Genomic DNA, 24,293 nt, shown 5'->3' on the forward strand with positions numbered 1-24,293 from the left:
AAACCTCAGGCTGCTTATGACTAGAAAATAGATCGAATCAGAACTTAAAAACTACCCACAAAGGAAAACTCAGGACCACATGTCTTCACCACTGAATTCTACCAAACACTTAAAGAATTAATAGCAATTCTTCACAACTCTTTCAAATAACAGAAGAGAAAGGAACATTTCTCAGCCAATTCTATGAGGCCGGTATATTATCTTGATACCAAAACCAGAAAATACCATTACAATAAAAGAACACTACCACCCCAATATCTCTTTTTGAATACAGATGCAAAAATCCTTAACAACATAATAGCAAACTGAGCCCAGCAATAAAAAAAAGATTATATACTATGACCAAGTACGCTTTATCCCAGGAATGCAAGGTTGGTTTAACATGTAAAAATTAATTCACGTAATATACCATAGTAATAGAATGAAGGGGGAAAAAACCATGATCAACTTAATGGAAGTATAAAAAGCATTTGACAAAATTCAACACCCCTTCATAATACAAATGCTCAAGAAAAACTAGAACAGAAGAGAACATCATCAACCTGATAAAAGGCATCTATGAAAAAACTCACAGCTAACATCAAACCTAATGGTGAATGACTGAATGCTTTCTCTCTATAGATGAAGAACAAGACAAGGATGTTCATACCATACCCATTCAAGATTGTACTAGAGAGTCTAGCCAGGACAATTAGGCAAGAAAATGAAATAAAAGGCATCCGCATTGGAAAAAAAGAAGTAAAACTATCTCTATTTGCTTGTATAAATAGAAAACCCTAAGTAATACACTAAAAACTATTAGAACAATTCATCAAGGTTGCAGGATACAAGATTAATAATAAAAATCAATTGTATTTCTGTATACTAACAATCAACAATCTAAAAATGACATTAAGAAAACAATTCCATTTATAATAGTATCAAAAAGAATAAAATAGTGTAAAACTTAAACTCTGGAAACTACAACACATTATTGAAATAATTAAAGAAGACCTAAATAAATAGAAAGGCATCCATGTTCATGGATCAGAAGACTTAATATTGTTTAGATGGTTATACTCCGAAAATGGATATACAGATTTAATTTAATTCCTATCCCAGAAATTGATAAACTAATTCTAAAATTCAATGAAATGGGAGGGACCTAGACTAGCTAAAACAATGTTGAAAAAGAAAAACAAAGCTGGAGGACTCACGTGTTCTGATTTTAAAACTTATTACAAAGAAGTAGTGATCATGATAGTGTGGTGCTGATGTAGGGATAGATATATATACCAATGGAATAGAATTAAGAGACCAGAAACAACCCCTCAAATTTATGGCCAATAAATTTTTGACAGGGGTGCCAAGACAATTCAATTGGTAAAGAACAGTCTTTTCAATAAATAGTACTGAGATAATTGGATATCCACATACAAAAAATAAATGTGGACCCTAACCTTACACCATGTATAAAAATTAACTCAAAATGGATCAAAGACCTAAATATGAAAGCTAAAACTATGAAATGCTTAGAAGAAACACAGAGGTAAATATTTGTGACCCTGGATTAGGCAATGGTTTCTTAGGTATGGCACCAAAAGTACAAATAACCAAAGAAAAAATTGATAACTTAGACAGCACCAATATTAAAAACTTTTGTGTTTTAAAGGACACCAATAAAAAAGTGAAAATAAAGTTCACAGAAAGAGAGAAAATATTTGCAAACCATACACCTCCCAGCCTGAGCAAGAGCGAGACCTTGGCTCTACTAAAAATAGAAAAAAAATTAGCCAGCTGTAGGGGTGCGAGCCTGTAGTCCCAGCTATTGGGGAGGCTGAGGCAGGAGGATCACTTGAGCCCAGGAGTTTTAGGTTGCAGTGAGCTACAATGACACCACTGCACTCCCCGGAGTGACTGAGCAAGACTCTGTCTCAAAAAAACAAAACAAAAAACCATACACTTAATAAGGGATATAATGAACTCCTACAACAGTAGAAAGACAACCGAATTAAAAAATGGGCAAAGGATTTCTCTAAAAAAGATATACAAATGGCCAATAAACACATGAAAAGATGAATTCAACATCATTAGCTATCAGGGAAGTGCAAATCAAAATCACAATGACATACCCCTTCACACCCACTAGGATGCCTGCAATAAAAAGACAGACAATAACAAGTGGTAGCAAAGTTGTGAAGAAATCAGAATCCTTAAACACTGCTGGTCATACCCCTGCCGGACCTTGTAAAAGCTTTAAATAACCAAATTAATTATACATTCATTTATTAATTCACTGATTCATCAAGAATTTGTTGAGCTCTGACCAGGTGTCAGACTTCCAGGTGGGTGCTGCAGGTGCCAGCTAAGTGGGACATAAATTCTGCGCTAGAGGAGCTTGCCCTTCTGACACATATCAAAGTAAGAGATCACAGCTTGAGCAGGGCACAGGGATGCCAAGGAGGGGGCGCTGCGTTCTGCTGGGGATGGATAGACGGGAACCAAGGAACGCTTAGAGAAACGTCAGCTCGCAGCCTTGAAGGATGAGACACAGAAGTGAGTGTGGACATTCCGGGCCTGAGGGTGCATGTTTAAGGACGGCGTGGACAGTGTTTGTTCTAGCTTCATTCTTCTCATTCTTCTTATAACCAGGGAATTTTCTTTTGTCACTCATAAAATGCATAAATAATATAAAAACATTTTGGGCCAGATTATATTTTTCCCCCAACAATTAATATAGTTATGTTGTTTATTGTTGTGATCTAAGCAACATAAAATATATGTATATGATATAACTTTTGGAGAAGAGTCGTACTTGTTACCTCCCTATGTCTAGATAATATTTTGAGATATTTATTTATTTATTTCCCTTTGTTTTCCCCTGATTTAAGCAGATTCCATTTTTAATTATATTAGAGTAGATATGTAATGGAGTACAAAGCAGAGGCCCATCTTTTTGGCTTTTGTATTCTAAATCAGGAGTTGGCAAACTGTTTCTGTAAAGAGCCAGAGATAGTAAATACATTAGATTTGGAGATGATACTACTAAATTCTGTCCTTGTAGTGCAAAAGCAGCCACAGATAATACATACATGAAGGAGTGTGGCTGTGTTCCAATAAAACTTTAGTTATAACACTGAAATTTGAATTTCATGTAATTTTCACATGTCATGAGATATGATTTTTTTCCAATTGTGAAAAACGTAAGAAAAAAATTCTTAGCTTGTGGATCCTACAAAAACAGGTAGTGCAATTTGCCAGCTCCTGTTGTAGGTGTTTAAGATCTTCGGGCGAACCTAAGAGAGTTTTGTAGAGCAAGTAAGGAAATTTAGCAATATAGGCAAAGCTTGGAAGAGAATGTGGCTTTGTTTCTTATCCCTGCTTCTATCCTGGTAAGAGGAAAGAGAGATCTATGGGTCCTGGAATGCTTTGCCTTTCTCCTCAATCTGAAAAATTCTGAATTTGCTGCCAAAATTCAAATTAAGGAGATTTCATTTGGAAATCTGGATTTTGGTGTTCTCTTGAAAAAATGGGAGGAAAAGGTCAAATTGGACCTGCATTCTCACATGGCAGCAGCTAGATAGTGGCTGCCCTCCTAGGTGGGGCATGACTTCCTGTTCACCTGAGACCCTCCTGGCCTGTGTCCCCATCTACATTACCCATCTGACACCTGTTAGCAGCATTTGGTCTAAACTCTGTTGGGCGGAGACTTATCTGTTTTCTTCTCTAAGGGCACCTCCTCCATTAAAACCAGTCTTTTGGCTCTAGGGAAGCCACGTAGTAAAGAGGAATAAAAACACGGACTTCTGAGTTAGACCAAGGCTGAAATCTCAGCTTTGTTCCTTGTTAGCAGAGTGAGTCTTGCTTACCCCCAACCTCAGAATGGGAACAATGATACATACACATGAAATGGTGCTTGTTGTGATTATGTGAGAGAATGTATCAGAAGTAGATATTAATAGTATATACTAAGCAGTTAATAAAAAAGTGAATCATCAGGATGAGGAATTCTTTGTTGTATATCTTTTAATTTTAGACCCTGTCTTCATCGTTGCCTTCTATGGAAGGTCCTAAAGAATGGTCTTACAATTTACCTCATTTCATAAAAAGTGAAATTAAGGCTCAGAGAGCCACACATTAGTGATGGGACCAGAAGGAGGCTCTGGATCTCCTAATTTTTAGCCTGAGGAAATTTTTCTGTGTCACTCTACTTCATTTTCAGTCTGAGTTTTTTTTCATAAAAGCCTTTATTTCGACAGTCACAAAATCTTCCAAAGAAAAGAACACTGACTCAAGATTTAAGGCTAGCCTAGTGACCACGCTTTTAAGGTATAACTTATAAATATAGTGAAATGATAAGAATCCATCATTAGTTGTTGAAGTTCTCTAATATTTATCTGAAATGCTCCTGTTTTTGTTCTAAGCTCACCGACACCCTCCTGTGGTCAGTAGAAATAATAATTCCAGCTAAATGAACCAGAAAAATTTGGAGTTATTTAAAGTTTAATGGTTAAGTGTGACAAGATAGATAAGTGTCAAATAATAAAAAGTCACCATAATTATACTATTTTAGGCCCTGGCCATTGCCTAGAGGAAAAATTGTCTATCTCTGACCAAATTTTTAACGAGACTGATAGATTATAACGGATGCTTATCTTAGGCTTTGTTCATAATACATCTACCTGTCATAATAAAAAAAAATTCAACATATATGGTGGCTGTATTATCTTAGATCTCTGTAGATTTCCTACAATATGCATGACTATGAATGACAGAGCATTCTCTGAGTGTCACTAGTATGCATAGAAGGGCAGAGTCCTATCATGGGATAGTTAAACCTGGAGGCTCCTCTAAACTGTCTCCTATCAAACATACACTTGGTAAGCATATAACTCAGTTGGTGGAAGCAGAAGTGTGGGGACATATTAGAGGGAAGTGGATAAAGTCCAAATGTTTGGGGGGCTCTGGACATCCATTCAAGTGTGTGCATTACTTTAGTGAGTTGGTTAAACAGAAGTAGGTTAGGATGCTTCTGTTGTATTAACAGGCTGACCTAAGTCAACAGGCAGTGCTAAATTGCCAAAGAAACAGAATATATATCAGTAGAGAAAATCAGTGACAAAAGTAATTTAATTTACTTTTTGAGCCATGAAGTAAGGAAGGTATTCAAAAATGATGGGGGCATGTCAAAAGAACAATGGAAGTGGCTTGAAGCAATTCTCACCAGGTAAATCTGGAAAAATTTGAGCATCAAAACAAATAAGGGCAACGATGTACTATATATAACCTATTAAGTAAGATTGAATTTATGAGACCCTACTAATAAAAACAAACAAAGAAAGAAGGGAGGGCACTTCCTCATTTTGGAATGCCAACTACAAAATGTAGAAATGGTGGAATCATAAAAATCACTATTTTGCAACCACAGCAGTAATAACTGATTCAAACAAAAATCATCAATGGATGATAAAAATAATAAATGAAAGTTTGATGAAGCAATATATTTATAGTCTCAAAATTTATGCCCACAACACAGACACGTTAATTATAAAGGGAAAAATTAGTAACTCTGCAGTGGAGAAATACAGTGGGGACAACACCTTAACCAAATGTTCGAAGTTGACATCATGGATAATGGGACAGATCGACATCACGTGTCACCTAATAGAACACATTGAGAAGAACATAGCATTTCTGTGATATTCCTGCCAAAGATGCACAAAGTGGATCAGGAATGAGAAAACCAGATGTACCCAAATTGAGGGATGTTTTACACGATAACTGGCCTAGACGCTTCAAAAATGTCAAGGTCATGAAAATCAAGGAAAGATGAGAAACTGTTCAGATTGAAAGACACCAAAGAGACAAGTTAAGTAAATGTAACACATGCACCTTAATTGCTTCTTTTTGCTATAAAGGATGTGATTGAGACATCCTGAAATTTGAATAAGGTCTGTGGATTAGACATTAATGCTGTCTCAAGGTTAACTTCCTGATTTTGAGGTCTGTACTGTGGTTATGTGAGAAGAATGCTCTTGTTATGAGAAAATACTGAAGTGTTTAGAGGTGATGGAGCATTATGTCTACAACTTACTTTCAAGTGATTCATGAAGAAAAGAGAGAGAAAAAGATTTTTAAGAATGTAATTAGATTTTGTGAAATAAACAAGGTTAAATGATGAGTGAAATTATAAACAGAGTTTGTAGTCTTTGATGATGGAATGCTTTTTTTCTATTATGAAGTTGAAGAATCAAGACTCATTTTGTAATGAAAATTTATTGCAACTTTAGAAAAGTCATATATATAAATTAATATAAAAATATATTGATATAGTCTAGCATATCTATCTATCTATGTATCTATTTAGATATTTCTTGAGCTGGGCTTAGGTGAGAAGGAGAGCTATATTCAGAGTCTTGAAGTCTGTTACTGTCTTGTTTTGAGAGCAGTCAGAGGCTGATCCCTACCATCAAACCAGAGGCATAAGAGAAGATGTACATGTGATTTTTAAATTTCTGAATAATTATGTTCTATAAAAGAGGAAAAAGTATTTTACTTTAGAATTAAGAGAGCCACAGTTACAATAAGAGCTACTATCTATTGTTGTGAAATAGTCCTTATATATTGTTGAGAGCTCTATGGGTTAACCCAAACCAGACTAGAACATACGAATTTGTTTCTGATATTATGCCAGATTTTTCTCTTTCTGGGCAGTGACTTACATGTAAATATGAAGGCAGAGTGGTTGAGGTAATGATGACTCACAATCAAATGCAGCACTTTCCCCTTTGGCTAGCATAAAACCTATTTAAGTTTCAGATTTTCCTACAAAGGCTCTGCAGATGTTGTTCTTTATGGAAAGGATTATTCAACCCACACCAGCAATGTGAATTACAAAGGACCCTAACAGCCTGTATTCACCTCTTAAAACAAACATCTAAAAGGAAAAAAAAAAAAAAGAAAGAAAATTATCCAGTATTAGCAAGCTCTTTTTCTTAGGGGGAAAACATCACTGTAATGTCACCAGAGCATTGTCAAGGAAAACTTGACAAATTTTATTCAGCATCCTACAACTGGAAAGGCTTGTAAGAAGACTCAACCAGAGCAGTTATTTCTGCTCTTCCTGTAATTAAAAAACTAAGTATATATTTCTGAGATGCTCATTCTTACATCTATGCCTGTGGTCACATGTTTTCAAATGCCTGGAATGCCCTTCCCTCTCTTTCTGAACTATTTAAAAAAATCATTTTAAAAGCCCAAACCAAGCTCCAGCTCCTTTGCTTGTGAATGTCATCTACATAGACACCTCTCCTCTGAACCTTCGGCACAGGGCCCAGTTTCCAATTGAACACTGAACTACACAGTGTTTTTTACTACACGCTGTTGTTGCGTGACTACACAACAGCCTCATCTCCCAATTATATAGGATAAGCTCACTGAGGGTAAAAACTAAGTTTCATATTTCAGTATCCCCTCATAGAGCCTACGTTGGTGGGTAAGAGTAAGTGCCGTACTAGAACTAGCTGGCTACATAAATCTCAAGGTAAAGATCGGTGGACAGGAGCAAGGGTTGAAACAATTCTGGAAAGCAGATCAGTAACGTCAGCCATCATGATCTTGTAACAGTGATGATATATTCTCAGGGAGGAGGCAAAGGTATGGTGAAAGAGTGTTCTAGGATGGCAGATGTGCAGCAGGCCTCGAAGCAACCACTCCTAAGCAAAGGGGGAACACAGAGGGTTCTAGAAAGAATGGGTATCATAAAAAAAAAAAAGAACAAACTAATAATAGGCCGATAATATGAAAGGTGTTATAGGTCCAGTGGAGAATTTGTAGAACTATTGGTGCTATATGCATAAAGTAGAGCTAAGAATTAGTGAAGAGTACTTTAGTATATTTAGTACATTGCTTAGTGAGGAAATGAAAAATTACATGCAGTAAAACTATATACTAGCATATTAACTACACAGTAATATGTATTATCATACTAGAAATATATATAGTAATATGTGAGTATAGTAACATATACCACTCATATGGTCACATATATTATCGCATGTAGCAAAATATATCACCATGTCTTCTGCTTTCTTGGTTTACTCCCTCCTTTTGGTGAGAGTATGTCATACAGTAGCTTCCTGAGAAAGAATGTAAGTTTCTAAGATTGGCACATTTGGTATTGGTTTTAGTCTATTTGCACACTTGATTAATAGCTTGGCTGGATATAAAATTCTAGATTGGAAATCATTTTCCCTCTGATTTTTCCTTTAGTTTTCCATGTCACCCTATGGAGAAACGCAGTGCCATTAGGATATCTATCACCCTTTATGTAACTTGTTTTCCATTCCCCTCAACTTGGAAGTTCTCAGCATTGTTTCTTTATCCATGGGGTTTAAAATTTCAGGTGAACATGCTGTGGTATGTGTGTTACATCTGTTAAACTGAACACCTGTTCTTTAGTGAAATTTTTTAAAGTTATTTTTTTTGTTATTTCCTGCCCTTTCATTTTTTCTTTCTGGAATTCTTATTAGTGAAATAAAACTTTCTCATATTTTGTGTTTTCAATTTCTTTGTCTTTTGGGAGAATTCCCTAATGTCCAACCCCTTCTACTGAATTTTTTATTTCTGCTACCACTTTTTAGTTTCCAAGCAGTCTTTCTTGTTCTTTCAAGGTTCCTATGTTAAAATAGTGTCCTGTTTTTGTTGTATGATCACAATATTTTCTCTTACCTCTTAGGGAATATCAGTTGTCACTTAGTGAAATATTTTTCTGCTCTTCGCATTACCCCCATTTTTTCTTTTTTTCTTGTTTACTTTGACTTTCATCTTTTGTATGAGTGACTACCATTAATATTTAAGAATCAGGCACTGGAAAAGTAGACTCAAAACTTTTTTAGTATAAAAGTGGGGCTTGTCAACCAGGTTTTATTATAAGGTTACTGGGAGGAATTTCCCAATGTCCACATCAGAAAGGCTTTTCTCTCAGGTGTGTTAATTTTCAGAGAGGATTTTTCCAATTTGCTGCCCAAGGAGTACAAACACGGATGCTGGCCTCCTTGGATCTAAGTAAGAAAATCAGACTTTTACTCTATCTGTTAGTTGTATGCTCCTCCCCCACCTCCCCAACTGTACAAATCTCCATTACAGCTCCTGCTTTTTGTAAGGAGCTGTAAAGCCAGCTGATCTAGGAGAACAGGATGGGGGAGAAAATCTGGATGTCTAAATGACCTCTATACAGACTTTTGGCTAATCTTCCAAATTTTAGAGCCACCCCACACTCCAGCCTTCAGAACTACATGGTATCTTCAAGTCCTAATGCCAAGAAAAACTTTAAAAAAAAAACTAAGAAAGAAAAACTTGTAAAGACATCTTTAAATTTGAATTGCTCTTTACTATTCTCAGGACTCAGGCTAAATGATGTATATTTTGCTGTGTGTTTTCTGGTCCTGTTCTAATTTGTCTTTTGAATAAGGCTAAACACTATAATCCTCCACTGACAATTGTCCTATCATTGATTTCCTGCTTTTCTTCAAGCTGACAGGTTTAGGCAAAGACCATTTTTTCAATTCCTTTTTTGGGCCTGACAAAACTTTTTCCAAACAGGATTATAAATAAGGCTTACATTTTAACACTAGGATAGGTGACAAATTATGTAACTCATTGGGTCACAATTTAATATTAGGTATTTGGGTAAGATGGTTTCATTTCAATTTGGCTTTGTCTCCATGTAAGTATTAAAGAATTCTATAGCCCAATATTAGTTTAAATTCTAAGTTTCTAATTTTTATTATTTAATGAGTACTTACTTTTTACAACAATGTTGCAAGGTTCAGTGGTATTAATTTTATGTTATAATTAGAAGGTGAGGCTTTGAAAGAATAAGTAATTTGCCAAGGATCACATACAAAGTAGAATGGTAACTTGAATCTAGGTTTGATCACTATAAATTTCATGCTCTTAAACAATAAGCTTTACTGCTTATGAATAAAATCATAATTTTATCTGTAACTATAACAGTATGAAGATTTTATTTCTATAGCTATTGTAATGTGTTATTTATATGTATGTATATATCTAATGAGCTCAGGACCATACAAATTCTGGAGCTGTTGATAGTCAACCTATTTATTGCATTTGACATTCCAATTTATAACAGTATATTACAGAATTAATTTGTTTTCCTTATATTTTTAATAAATATTGCTAAATTACCTTTTTACTTGTTAATCATATTACTAAACAGTATATACTGGGGATACAGTATGATATAAAATAATGACTCCATGGCCTGCTTGAGAGAAGGGAGCTAAAATATTCCTGCCAATGATTTGAAAAGGAATTTCTTAAGGTTAGACCTTTTCTAAAGTATGAAAGCAAGACAATATTTCAATTTTTAATATTAGTTTAAGACTTAATAATACCCACAATTTTCATAGTTTATAGGGGTATCATTTTTTGCTGGATATGCACTAAGGTTAATGAAAACTCATAGCCTCCCTAAAATCATACACTTGCTGATTTACTGTCTTACAGAGGTGGTTGTTGATTTAATTTTAGTTGTATTTAGCAATTACTGATAATGTTGTGATCCAATGGAAGCATTACTGAAGGAATATAAAAATAAACTGGCAGTTTCTCTCTGAAATACAATCTACATAAGAAAGGAGGCACCTATGCATGAACCCGTGAGTGTCATCCCACTTGAGAGCACACTTTCCTCCAATTCTTTGCTAAAACCAAATTCCTGCTTCAAGAAGAGCATTGTCAATCTGTAATTGGGACAACTGCAGGCTTCCGCATTTCCCCAAAATAATATGACACCATCTTATCAGTGTTCTCAGTACCTCTTTCCCTTTTCTTTTATCCCTCTCTCTCCACATCAACATTGCCTTTGCTTCATTTCTGAGAGGCCTTGCTCTTAGGTAACTGTCACAATTCTCCTTGGGAAGTTAGCTGTTAAAGACTTAATACAGTGGCAGCTGGAGCCAAATTGTATCAGCTTGTGAGAGATAACTGCTAAACATTCGGGAATTTTTCTAGCAAATTGTTAACCTGTGACAGCATGAAATCAGCCATGGAGGGAGTATTTACATCATGGAAATTGGCAAACGTTATTAACAACCTCCCACTTCCCATGAAAGTTGATTTATCAGCATGCCACTAGGTATTACACTCCCCAGGAAATCTTGCATTTTCACTAGGTACTCCTGAAAATATTAAAGATTCAAAATGAATTTCCATGGCCGAGATTGCTCTCATAGGAACAAACAATGGAAAAATCACTAGAGACACTGTCCAAGTGTTAACCATATAGGCTAGACCACTTTGCTGAAAGCCAGCTCTATTGACAAGGCTAAGAGATACGGTCGAAGTTATAAACATTCAAAAAAGGCATTACTTTCTGGGCCAAGAAAGATTCCCAAAGACATATGTACATATGACAATCCTACAAAATATGGATCATACTGTAACAGTGACCCACTGAATCTGACGGTTAAGTATTTTCAGAGTTACTGACCACAGCAAAGAATGAAGCTTAAGAGTGGACCATGCTCCTTAAAAAGAACAAAGGACTGCATATCTCCACAGAGGATCTGAAGATAACTCAGTCTATACATTGAAAAACTAAATTTACTAATAGAGAGTCAATTAAATAATCTAGTAGTTTCCAAAACTGAAAATAGGTCCTAATATCTTACTAAGATCTTAAAAAACTCAAAACTGCTGTACTAGCGGTTAAAGAAAAGGCCAAGCTTAGTCACCTAAGCACATCAAACTGCATTTATTTATAGTCCTAGAATATTCTCTTTAAAAAGAAGAATGGATTAATGGTGTTTAATATAAATTAGTTATCTTTTCCATGTATTTCTTTCTATGCTTCTATGCTTCTTTTTTCTTCCCTTCAAGTATTGATTGTGTGCCTACTGTGTACCAGGCACTATCTTAACTACAAAGAGGAATAACTTCTGGTCTCACACTGTGTTTCAGAAGATTCTATATATTTTTTAAAATATATAATTAAGGAAGTACTATTCAAAGACATCAAAGAGATTCCACCAGTAAAACATGGAGAATTTACTTTCTGATTTGTTTACTGAAATTAGAAAATAACATTCGAAAACTGTAACCTTTTAGCCTTTTGCTCTCACAAGAATAGTCACCAGGAGTCTTCTAGAGAAGAGGATTTAATTTCTGAGGAAATTGCATTGTAGCTTTAATAGCCTTCTTGTGAGAAACACAAATGTAACTAAATAAAAATATGAAAATATATTTTATAGAGAACACCATTAAATATTGCCAAAAGGATTTTGGCTTATAATGAACCCATGCTTCTAAAATTATGGAATCTAAAAGTAATTAATATGGATTCTTAAGAATAGACTCTTACTACAATTATGGAAATACTTTGAGTTTGTTGTTATAGTTGTTTACTATAGGAAAAACACATGTTCCTGTCAAAGCATATAAAATTAATGAACACATTTTATACACAGAGTTCAATAAATACACTCTTGCAAGCTGTACCCATTAAAGAAAAATACCAATAAATTCACTGAACAAAAACTCAAAGCAACGATGGCTTCAAAGCTAATAACTCTAGAAGGCTGAAATGTAGCAAACACATAAAGTGTAGTGATAAAGCATGTAACTACATTATCTAAACATGGACGTTTTTTGCTACCAGGCAGAGGAATCAGAGAAGGACAGGATCAATTTGTGGTGGATGGCTTGGCAGGCTGTTTGCCCAGCCTTCACTCTGACCTAAAAGAGCATTTCTTGTCCACCAGGAACCACACGAGACAGGAGTGTGTAAGCCTCCCATGCTGGTAGGCCTGGGGCGGAGGCAAACTACTGGAGTACAAAGCAGGCCTGTTAATTTCCACAAAGTAAAGTTATTCCATTTGGCCACTAGGTGGAGATCAGGTTACTCTGCCAGTGACGGGAAGCAGCTTGCAGCCAGCAAGTGGTAAGTAAGTAGGGTTCTGAGAACCTATTCTGTTTCCTCCTTACTTCTATGAAAGGCATTTTCCAGGCTCCAAAATCAGGACCAGACCTATGCTGAATAAAGAGTATGCAAATGAAGACTAGCTGGAAGGATTGAACAGAAAGACCAAAATTTGCTTGTTATTATCATTGCCCATTTAGATTTGTTGTGCAAACTATGAGTAAACAATAGGATGAGCTGGTCTAAATAAAAGCAATTAATTAAGCTGTTTCATTATTTATCAAGCCATAGAAGGAAGAAGAAAAACATGACAAAAAATTAAAACAATAACAGACTATTAAGAGAATTAAACTTGTCTGTATAAACATAAAGATGCATACTCACAATTTGTTTCTAAGTTTGAGTATATACATAAATATTTTTAATATCAACCAAAATGGATCAAGGAACCTTAGAGATTAAAGGAGAATAATAGATAACATCTACTCTAATTTTCTAAATGAATTTCTGAATTATATAACTTTATTACTAAATAAGTCTTATTTCTGCCATATCTGAACTCTAAACTTGAAGATATAAAGTTATACATGTGGTGGAAAATATTTGGTTTGGAGAAAGTTCAGGTATTACACTGCATAATGTAACTGGATATTTTGATTAGTCTTTAAATGTTAGATACTATAATTCTGTTCATTTCTAACTTACTAACTATATATAGTCATTCAATAAATACTTATTCAGTTACAAATGTGGGGATAAAAACAGACAATTTGTGATAGTTTAAAGGAATTATTCTGTTTGTTATCAAATAATTTCAATTGCTAGTAAAATTTAGTATCTAGGAGTATGAGCATAAACTAACATAATTGCTTATTATGTACCAATCATTGTGCTAGAAGCTGGGATTACAAAGAGGCACAACATAGTCATAGAAGTTACTAGAAGAGAAGAGCTACATGGTTAAAACACAAATAGGGGTAAATTTTTGTAGCAATCAGGAACAGTTATCAAATTATCAGTAAAAGCTCTTTTCAAAGTTCTGTTGTAAAAATAAACTTAATTTAGGCCACCAATCTTGACCATAGGGAAAACATGACCTTTGATCTCTACACATATGAGAAATTCAAATAAACTGTAGAAATTCAAACACAATAGTATTTACTATTAGGTGCCAATGACTGTAATGAGAACAGGAGCTTAATTCAAAAAGAGAAGAAACTAATGTTTACAATAAAGAAAGAGGCCATAATTAATTAGTTTTATAAATATTGCTATGAATAGTGACCAACATTCAGTCTGCTGCTATAATAGATCCACTGCACTTAATGACATGCTTGTTTTTGAGCAATACATTTGCTTTGGCTTAATTAAATTAATAATTTATACCCCTTTAAAAGGATTTGAGGTTGCTAGTCTACTTTGGTTTGAGATTTTTAAAATGTTACTACAAGCTTTTAAGGATCTAAGAGAAATATGTATTATTTATTCACAAATATATCTATTTCTCTTTTAAGCAAAATCACAAAAATAATCATATAAATAGTCATTATTAATAAGGTATCAATAAAATAGTTTGTAGAAATTTCTTGTGTTGCTAATTGCTTCTTCGCAGAACAACATGGCTAGCAGAAACCTACCTTTATTTCTGTGGGATGAGAATGAAATGTAAACAGAAAAGTTTTGTTCTAAAGATTAAAATAAATAAATTGCAAATAAATCCTTTTATTATATGCTTTCGTATATATGGGTACACAGTCTTCCTCATTCTTCAAACTAGTTCCAGATGATAACTAGATCAGGTGATGACTGAGTCATTTCTGGAGTTGGGTTTCCTTACTTGGTGACCTGTTCTCACGCTTTTCTCCAGTGGAGGGGTGGGTCTCCTTATTGCGACTACTAAATTTGCATTATCTGGAAATAAGGAATTTGGCAGAAAAAACACTCTATGGATGTGCAATTTTGTTTACCTTCTCTAGTTCGGAGGTTCTGGCCTTGTAATAACCTGCAGCACTCTAGATCCTCCATGTTTCTGTTTCCTAGGTAGCATGCACAGATGCTGACAATGAGGCAGTAAAAGTGAGAACAGCTGCAAAGGTGGTACTGGAAACTGGTTAATGCTTAAGGTAAGAAAATAAAAGTTGATGATTTTATTCACATGTTGTGATGTCAGCAACCTGTACATTTAAACACTGACAGGAAAGAAGGCCATATTTTTACTTTGTCACTATCTAGATGATTTATCTATTTGTATTATAAGTCCAAAAATTATTTTAGCTATTGAAGCAACTGTATTTGAGTCATTGGCCCAGAAGTTTTCCCTGACTATGGCATTTGGAACTAAATTTATACCTGAATGTGCACCACTAACAGGTAAGGTCAATTCAAGTTGTACCTGCATATGTCTGTCGTCTTCTTGGCCAATCATATTTCTCCATTCCATGAGTGATCGTTGCAGATGTTCAAGTCCAGTTTCCCAAAGCCTGATGTGACCTCCCATATCAACAGTAACAACGCCACCTTTGCCCCACTCAGCTAGCAGCGCATCTGTGTCTGAAATGGTAGACAGCCACGTAGTGTATGGCGAGAGAGATTCTGATCTGAAAGAGGAATCCAAAGTGAAGACGAGAAACCATCAAAATAAAGCAGGAGGGATCATACTTCATATTTGCTCTGCTGTTTACTGTTTAAAAAACATGCTCACACCATTCATTCTTTTATACCTGCTCTTGCCTATCTCACACATAACACATGTTATGAGGATATGTGTTATGGGTGAAAGAGAGAAGACGTGAGAGCATCCTGGAGTTTGTAAACAAAAATGAGGCAGGACAATAATGATTACAAAAAACAGACTATTTAAAGGAAGATACATTTATAATTGATCCCACTATATAACCTTTTGGTAGTCTAGGTAACAAAGCTAGTTTAAACTGATTTAAGGTTCACTGAACTTGCTTTAAATAATTTATTATGAACTGAATGTTGGTACACATTCATATACTGAAGTCCTAACCTTCAATATGATGGCATTAGGAGGAGGGGACTTCGGGAAATAATTCGGTTTAGATGAGGTCATGAGGGTGGAGCCCCCAGGATGGGATTAGTGCCCTCATAAAAAAAGACCAGACAGTTGGCACATGTCCCCTTTCTCTGTCTACCTCGGCCCCATTCATAGTAGAATACAGCAAGAAGTCAGTCATCTGCAAGACAATCCTCACTAGATACTGAAGTGGCCAGCACCTTGATCTTGGCTTTCCCAGCCTCCAGACTGTGAGGATAAATGTTTGTCATTTAAGCCACCCACTCTGCAGTATTCTGTTATAGCAGCCTGATCTAAGACAGAACTCTAATAATAAGTACATTAAAAGATAAGATACCAACAGAACCATCTGTAAGAAACACAAATACACAGTAATTTATGGTTATTTTCCTGTATTTGTGGAGCCCAGATGACACCAGCTTTCACTGTTGGGAAGAAAGGAACCCTAAACCAACTCATACCTCACACGCCTACAAGAGTGGAATCGCTCCTTAGAGTCTAATGTCAGTGCTGAAACCATTGTCTTGTTTGTACATTTCAATTGCATTTTTATTTGATATTTTGCCTTTTATGGCTTAGAAAGTTTTATGACTCTATAATAAGGAAATTATATATCTCATATATTTCACACCTATTTCCTTTATAACATATTTCTGATATTTACATGTATGTGTATATTAATGTAGTAATTTTTAGGAATGCAACTTTTGTCTGTAAGAGTCAACTGCATACTTCCTTTACCTGAGTATAACTATCACTATACAAAAACAACAAAGATTATAAATTCCAATTATCAGTGTTGGCTCTCTAAATGCATCTGATATTTCCCATATAAAATAAATAGCTTAAAAAGATGGCCTGATCAGATAAGAAAACATAATAGACTATCAATGTAGATTTGGGAAAAACACAAAACCGTTATATATTAAGCAGATTCTCATAATATACTAAAGAATAAATCAAGACTATTGTGACCTTTTTTCAGTCTGCCTTAGTTGGTACTAAACACAGAGTGACAAGAACAGCTACTCTTGGACACAGAAGTCTTAGAACTTGTTTATATGATGAGGAAGGGAACAGTAGGATGGGACTGTGTGTTTCAGAACTGCTTCACATGACTCCTAGATGGGCTCAAAAAGGTAACATTTGATATAATACATGATTTATTTCATGGTGCTCTCTCAAAACATATTTGCTTTAGGGCTGGTGTGGTGGCTCATGTCTACAATCCTAGCACTTTGGGAGGCGAAAGCCAGAGGATTGCTTGAGGCCAGGTGTTCCAGACCAGCCTGGGCAAGCTAGTGAGACCTTGTCTTTACAGCAAATAAAACAATTCGCTGGACCTGGTGGTGCATGCCTGTAATGCCAGCTACTCGGGAGGCTGAGGCAGGGATTATTTGAGCCCAGGAATTGGAGGCTGCAGTGTGCTATGATCACACCACTGCCCTCCAGCATCAGTGACAGAGTAAGGCCATGTTTTAAAAAATATATATATCTGTACATTTACTGTAGCAAAAAAAATTAGGAGTTACAGTTGATGAAGTACAGAACTATTAAAGAGTAATAAAATTTACCCATGTGAAACTATGATGTTTAAAGTTCTGCCAAGAACACTCAAGTTGTATGATTCTATTAAGCACTGTATCAACTGGTTTACTCTATTTAACTCTCCTCTGCAAAACTTTAAATTTATAGGGGCAGTTTCTTCAATATGTCATAAAAAAGGGACTGAAGAAATCACATTTACTACAATTTGCATGCCAAGTCTAGAATCTCTTCTTCACGTTTTCCCCCTAGGTTGTCAAAGAGGATTTTATTTATTTTCTATTTCAAAATATACATGTTTTTGTTATATGGATACCTTGTACAATGCTTAAGTTAGGGCTTTTAGTGTGCCCATCACCAAAATAGTGTTCATTGTACCTAAAAGGTAAGTTTTTATTCCTCACCCCCTAACCCTCCCTCCCATCTTGGTTTCCAAAGTCCTTTACATCTTTTTATGCCTAGGTGTGCCCATTGTTTAGCTCCCAATTATTAGAGAGTATATATGCTGTTTTTATACACAATATATATTGTTTTTCCATTTCTGAGATACTTTGCTTAGGAATAATGGTCTCCAGTTCCATCCAAGTTGCTGCAAAAGATATTATTTCATTCCTTTTTATGGCTGACTAGTACTCCATGGTGTATGTATGTATATGTATGTGTGTGTGTATGTGCCCTATTCAATAAGTGATGCTGGGAAAACTGGATAGTCACATACAGAAGAATGAAACAAGACTTCCATCTCTTGCCATATACATAAATTAATTCAAGATGGATAAAAGACTTAAATATAAGTCATGAAACCATAAAAATTCTAGAAGAAAATGCAGGAAAACTCTTTCAGACATTGGCTTAGACAAAGAGTTTATGACTTTCTTTTAATGTTTCCCTTATACATGATAATGTAGTTTTAAATGAATATTTAGAATTATAATAGAGTGAAGCCTAGATTTATATATACAGCCATATGTGGAAATAAGGTAGTATCATTTTATAAATGCAAATAATACAAAAAGTTGAGGAAAAATATGTGGGTGCAAAAGTACTGTATTCATTTTGGCCCTGTGGTTACATGTAGTTTTATTGTATTTTCTATTATTTAAAGTTAGTCATCAAATGGAAAATTCCTGATATGTACAAGAATGCTAAATTTAAGCAACTAGCAAAAAAACCTGAAGTTCAGCTAGGTCGTTCCCTTGGATTACATATACACCAAAAAAAGCAATAGTTAATCTTGAGAAAAACTCAGGATATACAGACAATGAAACAGACTCTAAATCACATGACACTTGAAATATGGCAAGTCCAAATTGAGACGTGCTGTAAGTATAAAATACATATTGGATTTCAAAGACTTAGAAAAAAAAAAGAAATGTAAAATATTTCATTAAAATTTTTATATTGAATACCTGTAAGATGACAATATTTTAGATATATTGGGTTAAATAAAATATATTATTAAAATTAATTTCACCTGTTTCTTTTTACTTTTTTAATGTGGCTACTAAGAAACATAAAATTATATATATGGCTTGCTTTATATTTCCATTGGACAGCACAGCTTTAAATCAATGAATTATGATGACCAGCTGGCACTGGGCTGTATCCATAGGTACTCTTCCAGATGTTCTTTCCATGGCAAGCATAACATGTGGTTTATACAGAAAGTTAAAAGAGAAAAACACTGAAAGAAAAAGCTAGTAAGGGAAAAATTAAGAGAAATGTTAGAAAAAGTTATTGATGATTTAGAAATTTTTTAGAAAGATGTTCTTTGCATTTGTTACTTGAACTAAGAGCATATTTTAATTCGCATACAGGTAAGATGAATCAGGGATTTCCTCAAATGAATAAACACCATTTTCTATTAAACCAACACATTAGCATGTTGCACCAAGTCATAAATGTTGGAACAAGTAAATCTATTTCTTTGAATAATGATTTCACTTTTCATATTTTAAAAATCTGATTAAAGGGTCCTAAGAAATGAAGCTGTGTTTCTGAGTTATTTTGTACTATCATGCTGAGCTATTTTATTCTGGAAGTTGGAGGAGGGGAAAGAAAGGTGGCCTGGTGATATTTTAGGGGACTGACAGGTTCTGCCGTCCCTGGCCTTCCTCTGACATTGGGAGAACCTCTAGGCTCCACTGCTTGAGCTTTTAGGCAAGGCTTTAACCACCGTGTTGTGCAGGCTCAGTAGCATGTGAGGGTGTTTATCAGAGGAGGGGATGTATCTCAATCTAGATCAAAGTAGAGTGGAAAGATTAGAGGAAGGAGGCTTTGACCCAGTGAGCTAAAAAAGGAAAAAAAAGAGAAAAACCTGGTTTAAATAGAACAAAACAGGCACCAGCTTAGGTTGAGAGAGGGAGACAAGGCATGGATGCACCCAGAAAGGGACAGGCTACAGGTAAGGACACCTGGGTTCCTCAAGGGCAATGACCAAGCATTATTGTTTCTGCTTTTATATCCTGAGTCTAGCTAGGTTAGATGCTTTGATTCCGTTGCTAGCCAGTAACAAAAGCAGTGAAGAGTAATGAGTCCCATTCTAAATTTTTGGAGTCCTTTGGCTATTGTATGGCCTTCATGCCTGCAAATGTATAATAACATATTTAAAAATACTATTAAATAAATGCTATTTAAATTCCTTTGACATTTCAAACATTTTAACACACGAAGTTAATAAGTATTAAAATTTCTATAATACTAAAAATGCTATTTCAAATACAAGAAAACTTATTACAATAGATCAAACAGAAGAGGACAAAGACTTGAAGCCTGTTAGATTTATAACTATGTAAGATTTGAACATTTTTCCAAAATGAAAATAAAAATGCCAGTGAAGCATGCGGAAGAACAGCAAGATATAAACCAACTGTAACTGGGGGAAAAAAGAGCTTGCTATTTAAGGAAGCAAAAAGCACACATTTATTGGTATGAATTCCCTCATTTTTTATGACATACCAAGCTAAGAACAAAGGTGAAATGGATTACCTGGGAATAGGAATATATCGAAGTTTCTTTGATTGAAGATCAGTGACTTCTATATAACCAGCTGTTTGTGGAGGACTAACATCTGCAAACAAGTCATGACATGAGCCAAGCATGAAATTACTTGAAGATACCAAAATAGGACTAAAAACTGCTCAAATGCTGCTAGAAGTGGAACAAAGTTATCAGTAGTCTCGGAAGAACTCTGGGACCCACTTGACAAGGTACTGGGTGAACCCTCATGGCTAGACTCTGAGAATTATGTTTCTCTTATGGAAACATGAAGATTGTTGAACAGAAGCATATTAGGCTATGATTCTCTTCTGTCAGGAGAAAACATAAATTATTTTCATTGTCTGTGATAGCTTCCCAAGATGAGCACTTACAGTTTATTTGAAAGTATTCATCATTTGAATTTTGTTTTTCCTTCTTAGGAAGTAACAACACTTCAGCATGATATGGTAGAATCAGTACCCACTTTGTAATCAAACTGACCTGGTGTGAAGTCTTGGCTCTTACATTTCCTAGCTGTGTTATGTTGGTCAAGTTATTCCCCTCTATGAGTCTTGTTATCCTTGTTTGTATTAATAAAATAGGGATAACAATAGCATCAATAGGGATAACATATAAGAATAATTAAGGATAATAATAAAGGATAAGTAATAAATAAGGATAAATAATAAAATAGGGATAACAAATAAGCATTATTTTGAGGATAAAATGAAATTAGCAAAGACAGAGCATTAGTAGTTGCTCAGCACAAAGTGTCCGTCATAATTAGGGCTCTATAAGACAGAGGAAGGTGATGGGAGGATGAGACAGCAGGGTGAGGATCTGGGATTTGGTTCATAATCCTGAAAGATAAAATCTCAAACACGGTAATCCCAAATGTTGTAATTCTAAAAGATCAAAATCCCTAAAGTCTAAAATCCTGAAAATCACTATCACAGGATACATAGCTACATCATGTTAGGTGGAACTATTACCTTGTTATTATCTTTATTTGGAAATTAAATATGATTTGAGATGCATATGGGTGCCAAGTGGACAAGAGGTGGTGGATTTGTGAACTTAATATTAGGTGTCAACTTGACACCTAATATTAAGGAATAATAAGGAATACCTAGAAACCTGGTAAAGCATTATTTTGGGCATGTCTGTGATGGTGTTCCCAGAGGGGACTAATGTGGACTACATGGGAAAGATCTGCTCTCAATGTTGGCAGGCACCATCTAATTAGCTGGAGCCTTGGAGAGAACAAATATAGAAGGTAAATTGATCTCTGAGAGCAGGAACAGACTTTTCTTCTGTTGCCTTGGCTATCAGAATTTCAGGCTCACTGGCCTTTGGATTCTAAGAGGTTGTTCATCATGATGTTTCAGATGAGCATGGTTATAAAGCTGGGTACACACAATTACCAACCATAGTGACATGCATTTATATATTTCCCTTTCTGAATACCAATTTCTTTACAAATATGATTCATCTTATCATAACTATTCTATCCATGGGACTGTCATTAGTATACCTGAGTGTTTATGCTGGAAAAAACTTATATGATACTATTGCTTATTTTATTGTATAAAGTGGCCTAGGAAGTGTTCTTTTGTGTTTTTATATGTTTTCCAAATCAATTCCCTCTAAAAAAATGTAGATAAATATCTTATAAAGAATTTCAAATTTTTTTCCCCCTTAGAATTATATTTTTGTGATTTTGATATTTTGGGATTGTGATTTTAGCCTCTAGGAATTTTGATCTTTCAGGGTTTCAATCTTTGGGATTATGGCTTTCAGAACTATGTCTTTTGGGATTATTATAGGCTTCTAGGACTCTAGATCATGAAGAATGTGAAAAGTTGGGGATAGGAGAAGATAAAGAGATATAGGGACCAGAGCCTGCAACCCCAATTCTGGAGTTGGTTTCCCAGCAAATTCTTGGGCTTTACTGACTTCTATTCCACAGCCTTGAGTACCACCATCATTCTCAAAATCACTAGTTGCCACCATTGTGTGTTAGGAACTGTGCTTAGCCTTTATAGAGATAATGCTTTTAATACTGACAATGACAAAGACTTATGATTCCTGTCTGAGAGATGAGGAGGCTGAGGCTTCTGTCTATCTATGGGTCTATCTTTTGTTACAACTTCTGATTAGAATGAGATATCCAGGATGTCCACAATGAATTTATCAAATGTAGTTTACAAAATATAAGAAACCTGGCATTTTTACTTCATGTTTGCAGTTGAAAATTTTTAAATAGACCATCTGAATAACTCAACATATCTCTTTATATAAATGCATTTGGGCTTACTTTGCACCAGACATCGCACAAAGCACTGGGGATACAGACAAGAAGAGATGTGGTCCCTGCCTTTTAGGAACTTTGGGGACTTGGAAAGGATTCCAGAGTGGGAATCACAGCTGTAGGGCCAGGTATGAGCTGCAGATCTAAGCAAGGGGTAGTCCCAGAAAGCAGAGGGCTCAGGAGGAAAGGAAGGCAATGTCCAGGGATGGGAAGGGGTAAGATATAGTAATTTATATAACTATAAATTACTGGATTGGCTGTCCCCAGGTGGCCATCTGTATAAAACAAACACACTTATCATAAGTCATGCACCATCTGCATTGGAAATGCTGCTGGGATATAAAGTCAATCTTGGATAAATTTTGCATGATCTATCATTTTTGACAATTCCTGTTGCTAGAATTTAACTGAAGTAGGTTGAATTATTTATAGATCAGGGTTCTTTGCCAAAAATGACCAGTTATTGAAGCTGTTAGGATGACTAGAGCTGCCTAGTTAACCAACTTACACGTTGGCTTGATACTTACAGGCACTTTTTAAAATAAGTGGTGGTATTAAGTTGAGCTACTGCCATCAGCGGCTTTTAGATTGCCTGTGAGAGCAAAGTAAGCCAACTTATTTTAAAATACCTTTTTTTTCTACATCTTTCTTTTATTTCACTGTTTAAATTAATTTCATGGCATAAAGTGGGTGAGAACATGCAATAATGGCTGTGTCTCCTTTCAAGAAGGAGAAAGCAAGAGTTTAGTATTAAATATTTTCATGTACCAGGAAAAAGAGTTTGTGGTTACAAAGCACTTTAAGGGAATATTAAAGATGGCAGTAGTGGTAAGCGTTTTAAAAATAATCAAAAGTGATATTTACTGATTTGAAAATAAATCATCTCAAAAGACAAAAAGAGTTACAAAAAGAGCCTTATGGCTATCCTTGAACAGAATACATGATTGAATTAAGGACGTTAAAACTGTGGCCAGGTTTCCCTCCAAATTTAGCCAAGTCCTTGTCTATTCATTTTAAATGTTTCAACACTGCAGAGAGGATGGAGGCTCAGTAAATTTCCATTACATTTATAATCCAGGTGGATTTCAATGATAGGTATAAACTGTATTTGGGGATTAGTTCACTAACCATTAAAAAGGGAAGTCATTGCTGCAGTGTTTATCGCATAGCTCCTTTGAACAGCGGGGACAGTTTACATGCACGGTGCCAAGGTTAGGAGGAGGTATAAAAGCTGTCAGGCAAAACAACCAAGAAGATTTTCAGAGGGAAGGTGAAATTATATTAAAGAAATTAATTACTTCTAGAAATGTAATTTGATGTACACCTGTTAACCATTAGGTTTAATGTACTTCTGTGTTTACAGACTAAAACAGTGATACGTGCCCTGCAATGGTGCCAATACCAGATCTTTGGTTTTAGTCAAAGTACAAAAAAACAGTGTACTGCTTTCAATCAAGAATCATTATTTTTGTGTTTAAAGAGCTAAGACCTGT

At 35.1% G+C, this 24,293-nt stretch overlaps 1 protein-coding gene and 1 long non-coding RNA gene across 3 annotated transcripts in view; one reads left to right on the forward strand and one right to left on the reverse strand.

Moving 5' to 3' along the window:
• VWA8 (von Willebrand factor A domain containing 8) overlaps positions 1 to 24,293 on the reverse strand; it is a 328,282-nt gene that overhangs the window by 73,151 nt on the left and 230,838 nt on the right. Inside the window, exons 36-37 of the mRNA XM_076009415.1 lie at positions 20,499 to 20,580; positions 15,318 to 15,522 (exon numbers count right to left, since the gene is read on the reverse strand). Of these exons, the coding sequence (XP_075865530.1) occupies positions 15,318 to 15,522; positions 20,499 to 20,580 (287 nt within the window). The remainder of the gene's footprint in view (positions 1 to 15,317; positions 15,523 to 20,498; positions 20,581 to 24,293) is intronic.
• The window catches only part of LOC105871599 (uncharacterized), a 121,993-nt gene that overhangs the window by 28,481 nt on the left and 69,219 nt on the right, over positions 1 to 24,293 (forward strand). For both annotated transcript variants that reach the window (XR_012922446.1, XR_002225028.2), the window contains exons 2-3: positions 12,893 to 12,946; positions 14,966 to 15,048. This is a non-coding gene — a long non-coding RNA (uncharacterized LOC105871599). The remainder of the gene's footprint in view (positions 1 to 12,892; positions 12,947 to 14,965; positions 15,049 to 24,293) is intronic.

Source organism: Microcebus murinus, chromosome 13 (assembly GCF_040939455.1).
Source record: "Microcebus murinus isolate Inina chromosome 13, M.murinus_Inina_mat1.0, whole genome shotgun sequence".
Lineage (NCBI taxonomy): Eukaryota > Metazoa > Chordata > Mammalia > Primates > Cheirogaleidae > Microcebus > Microcebus murinus.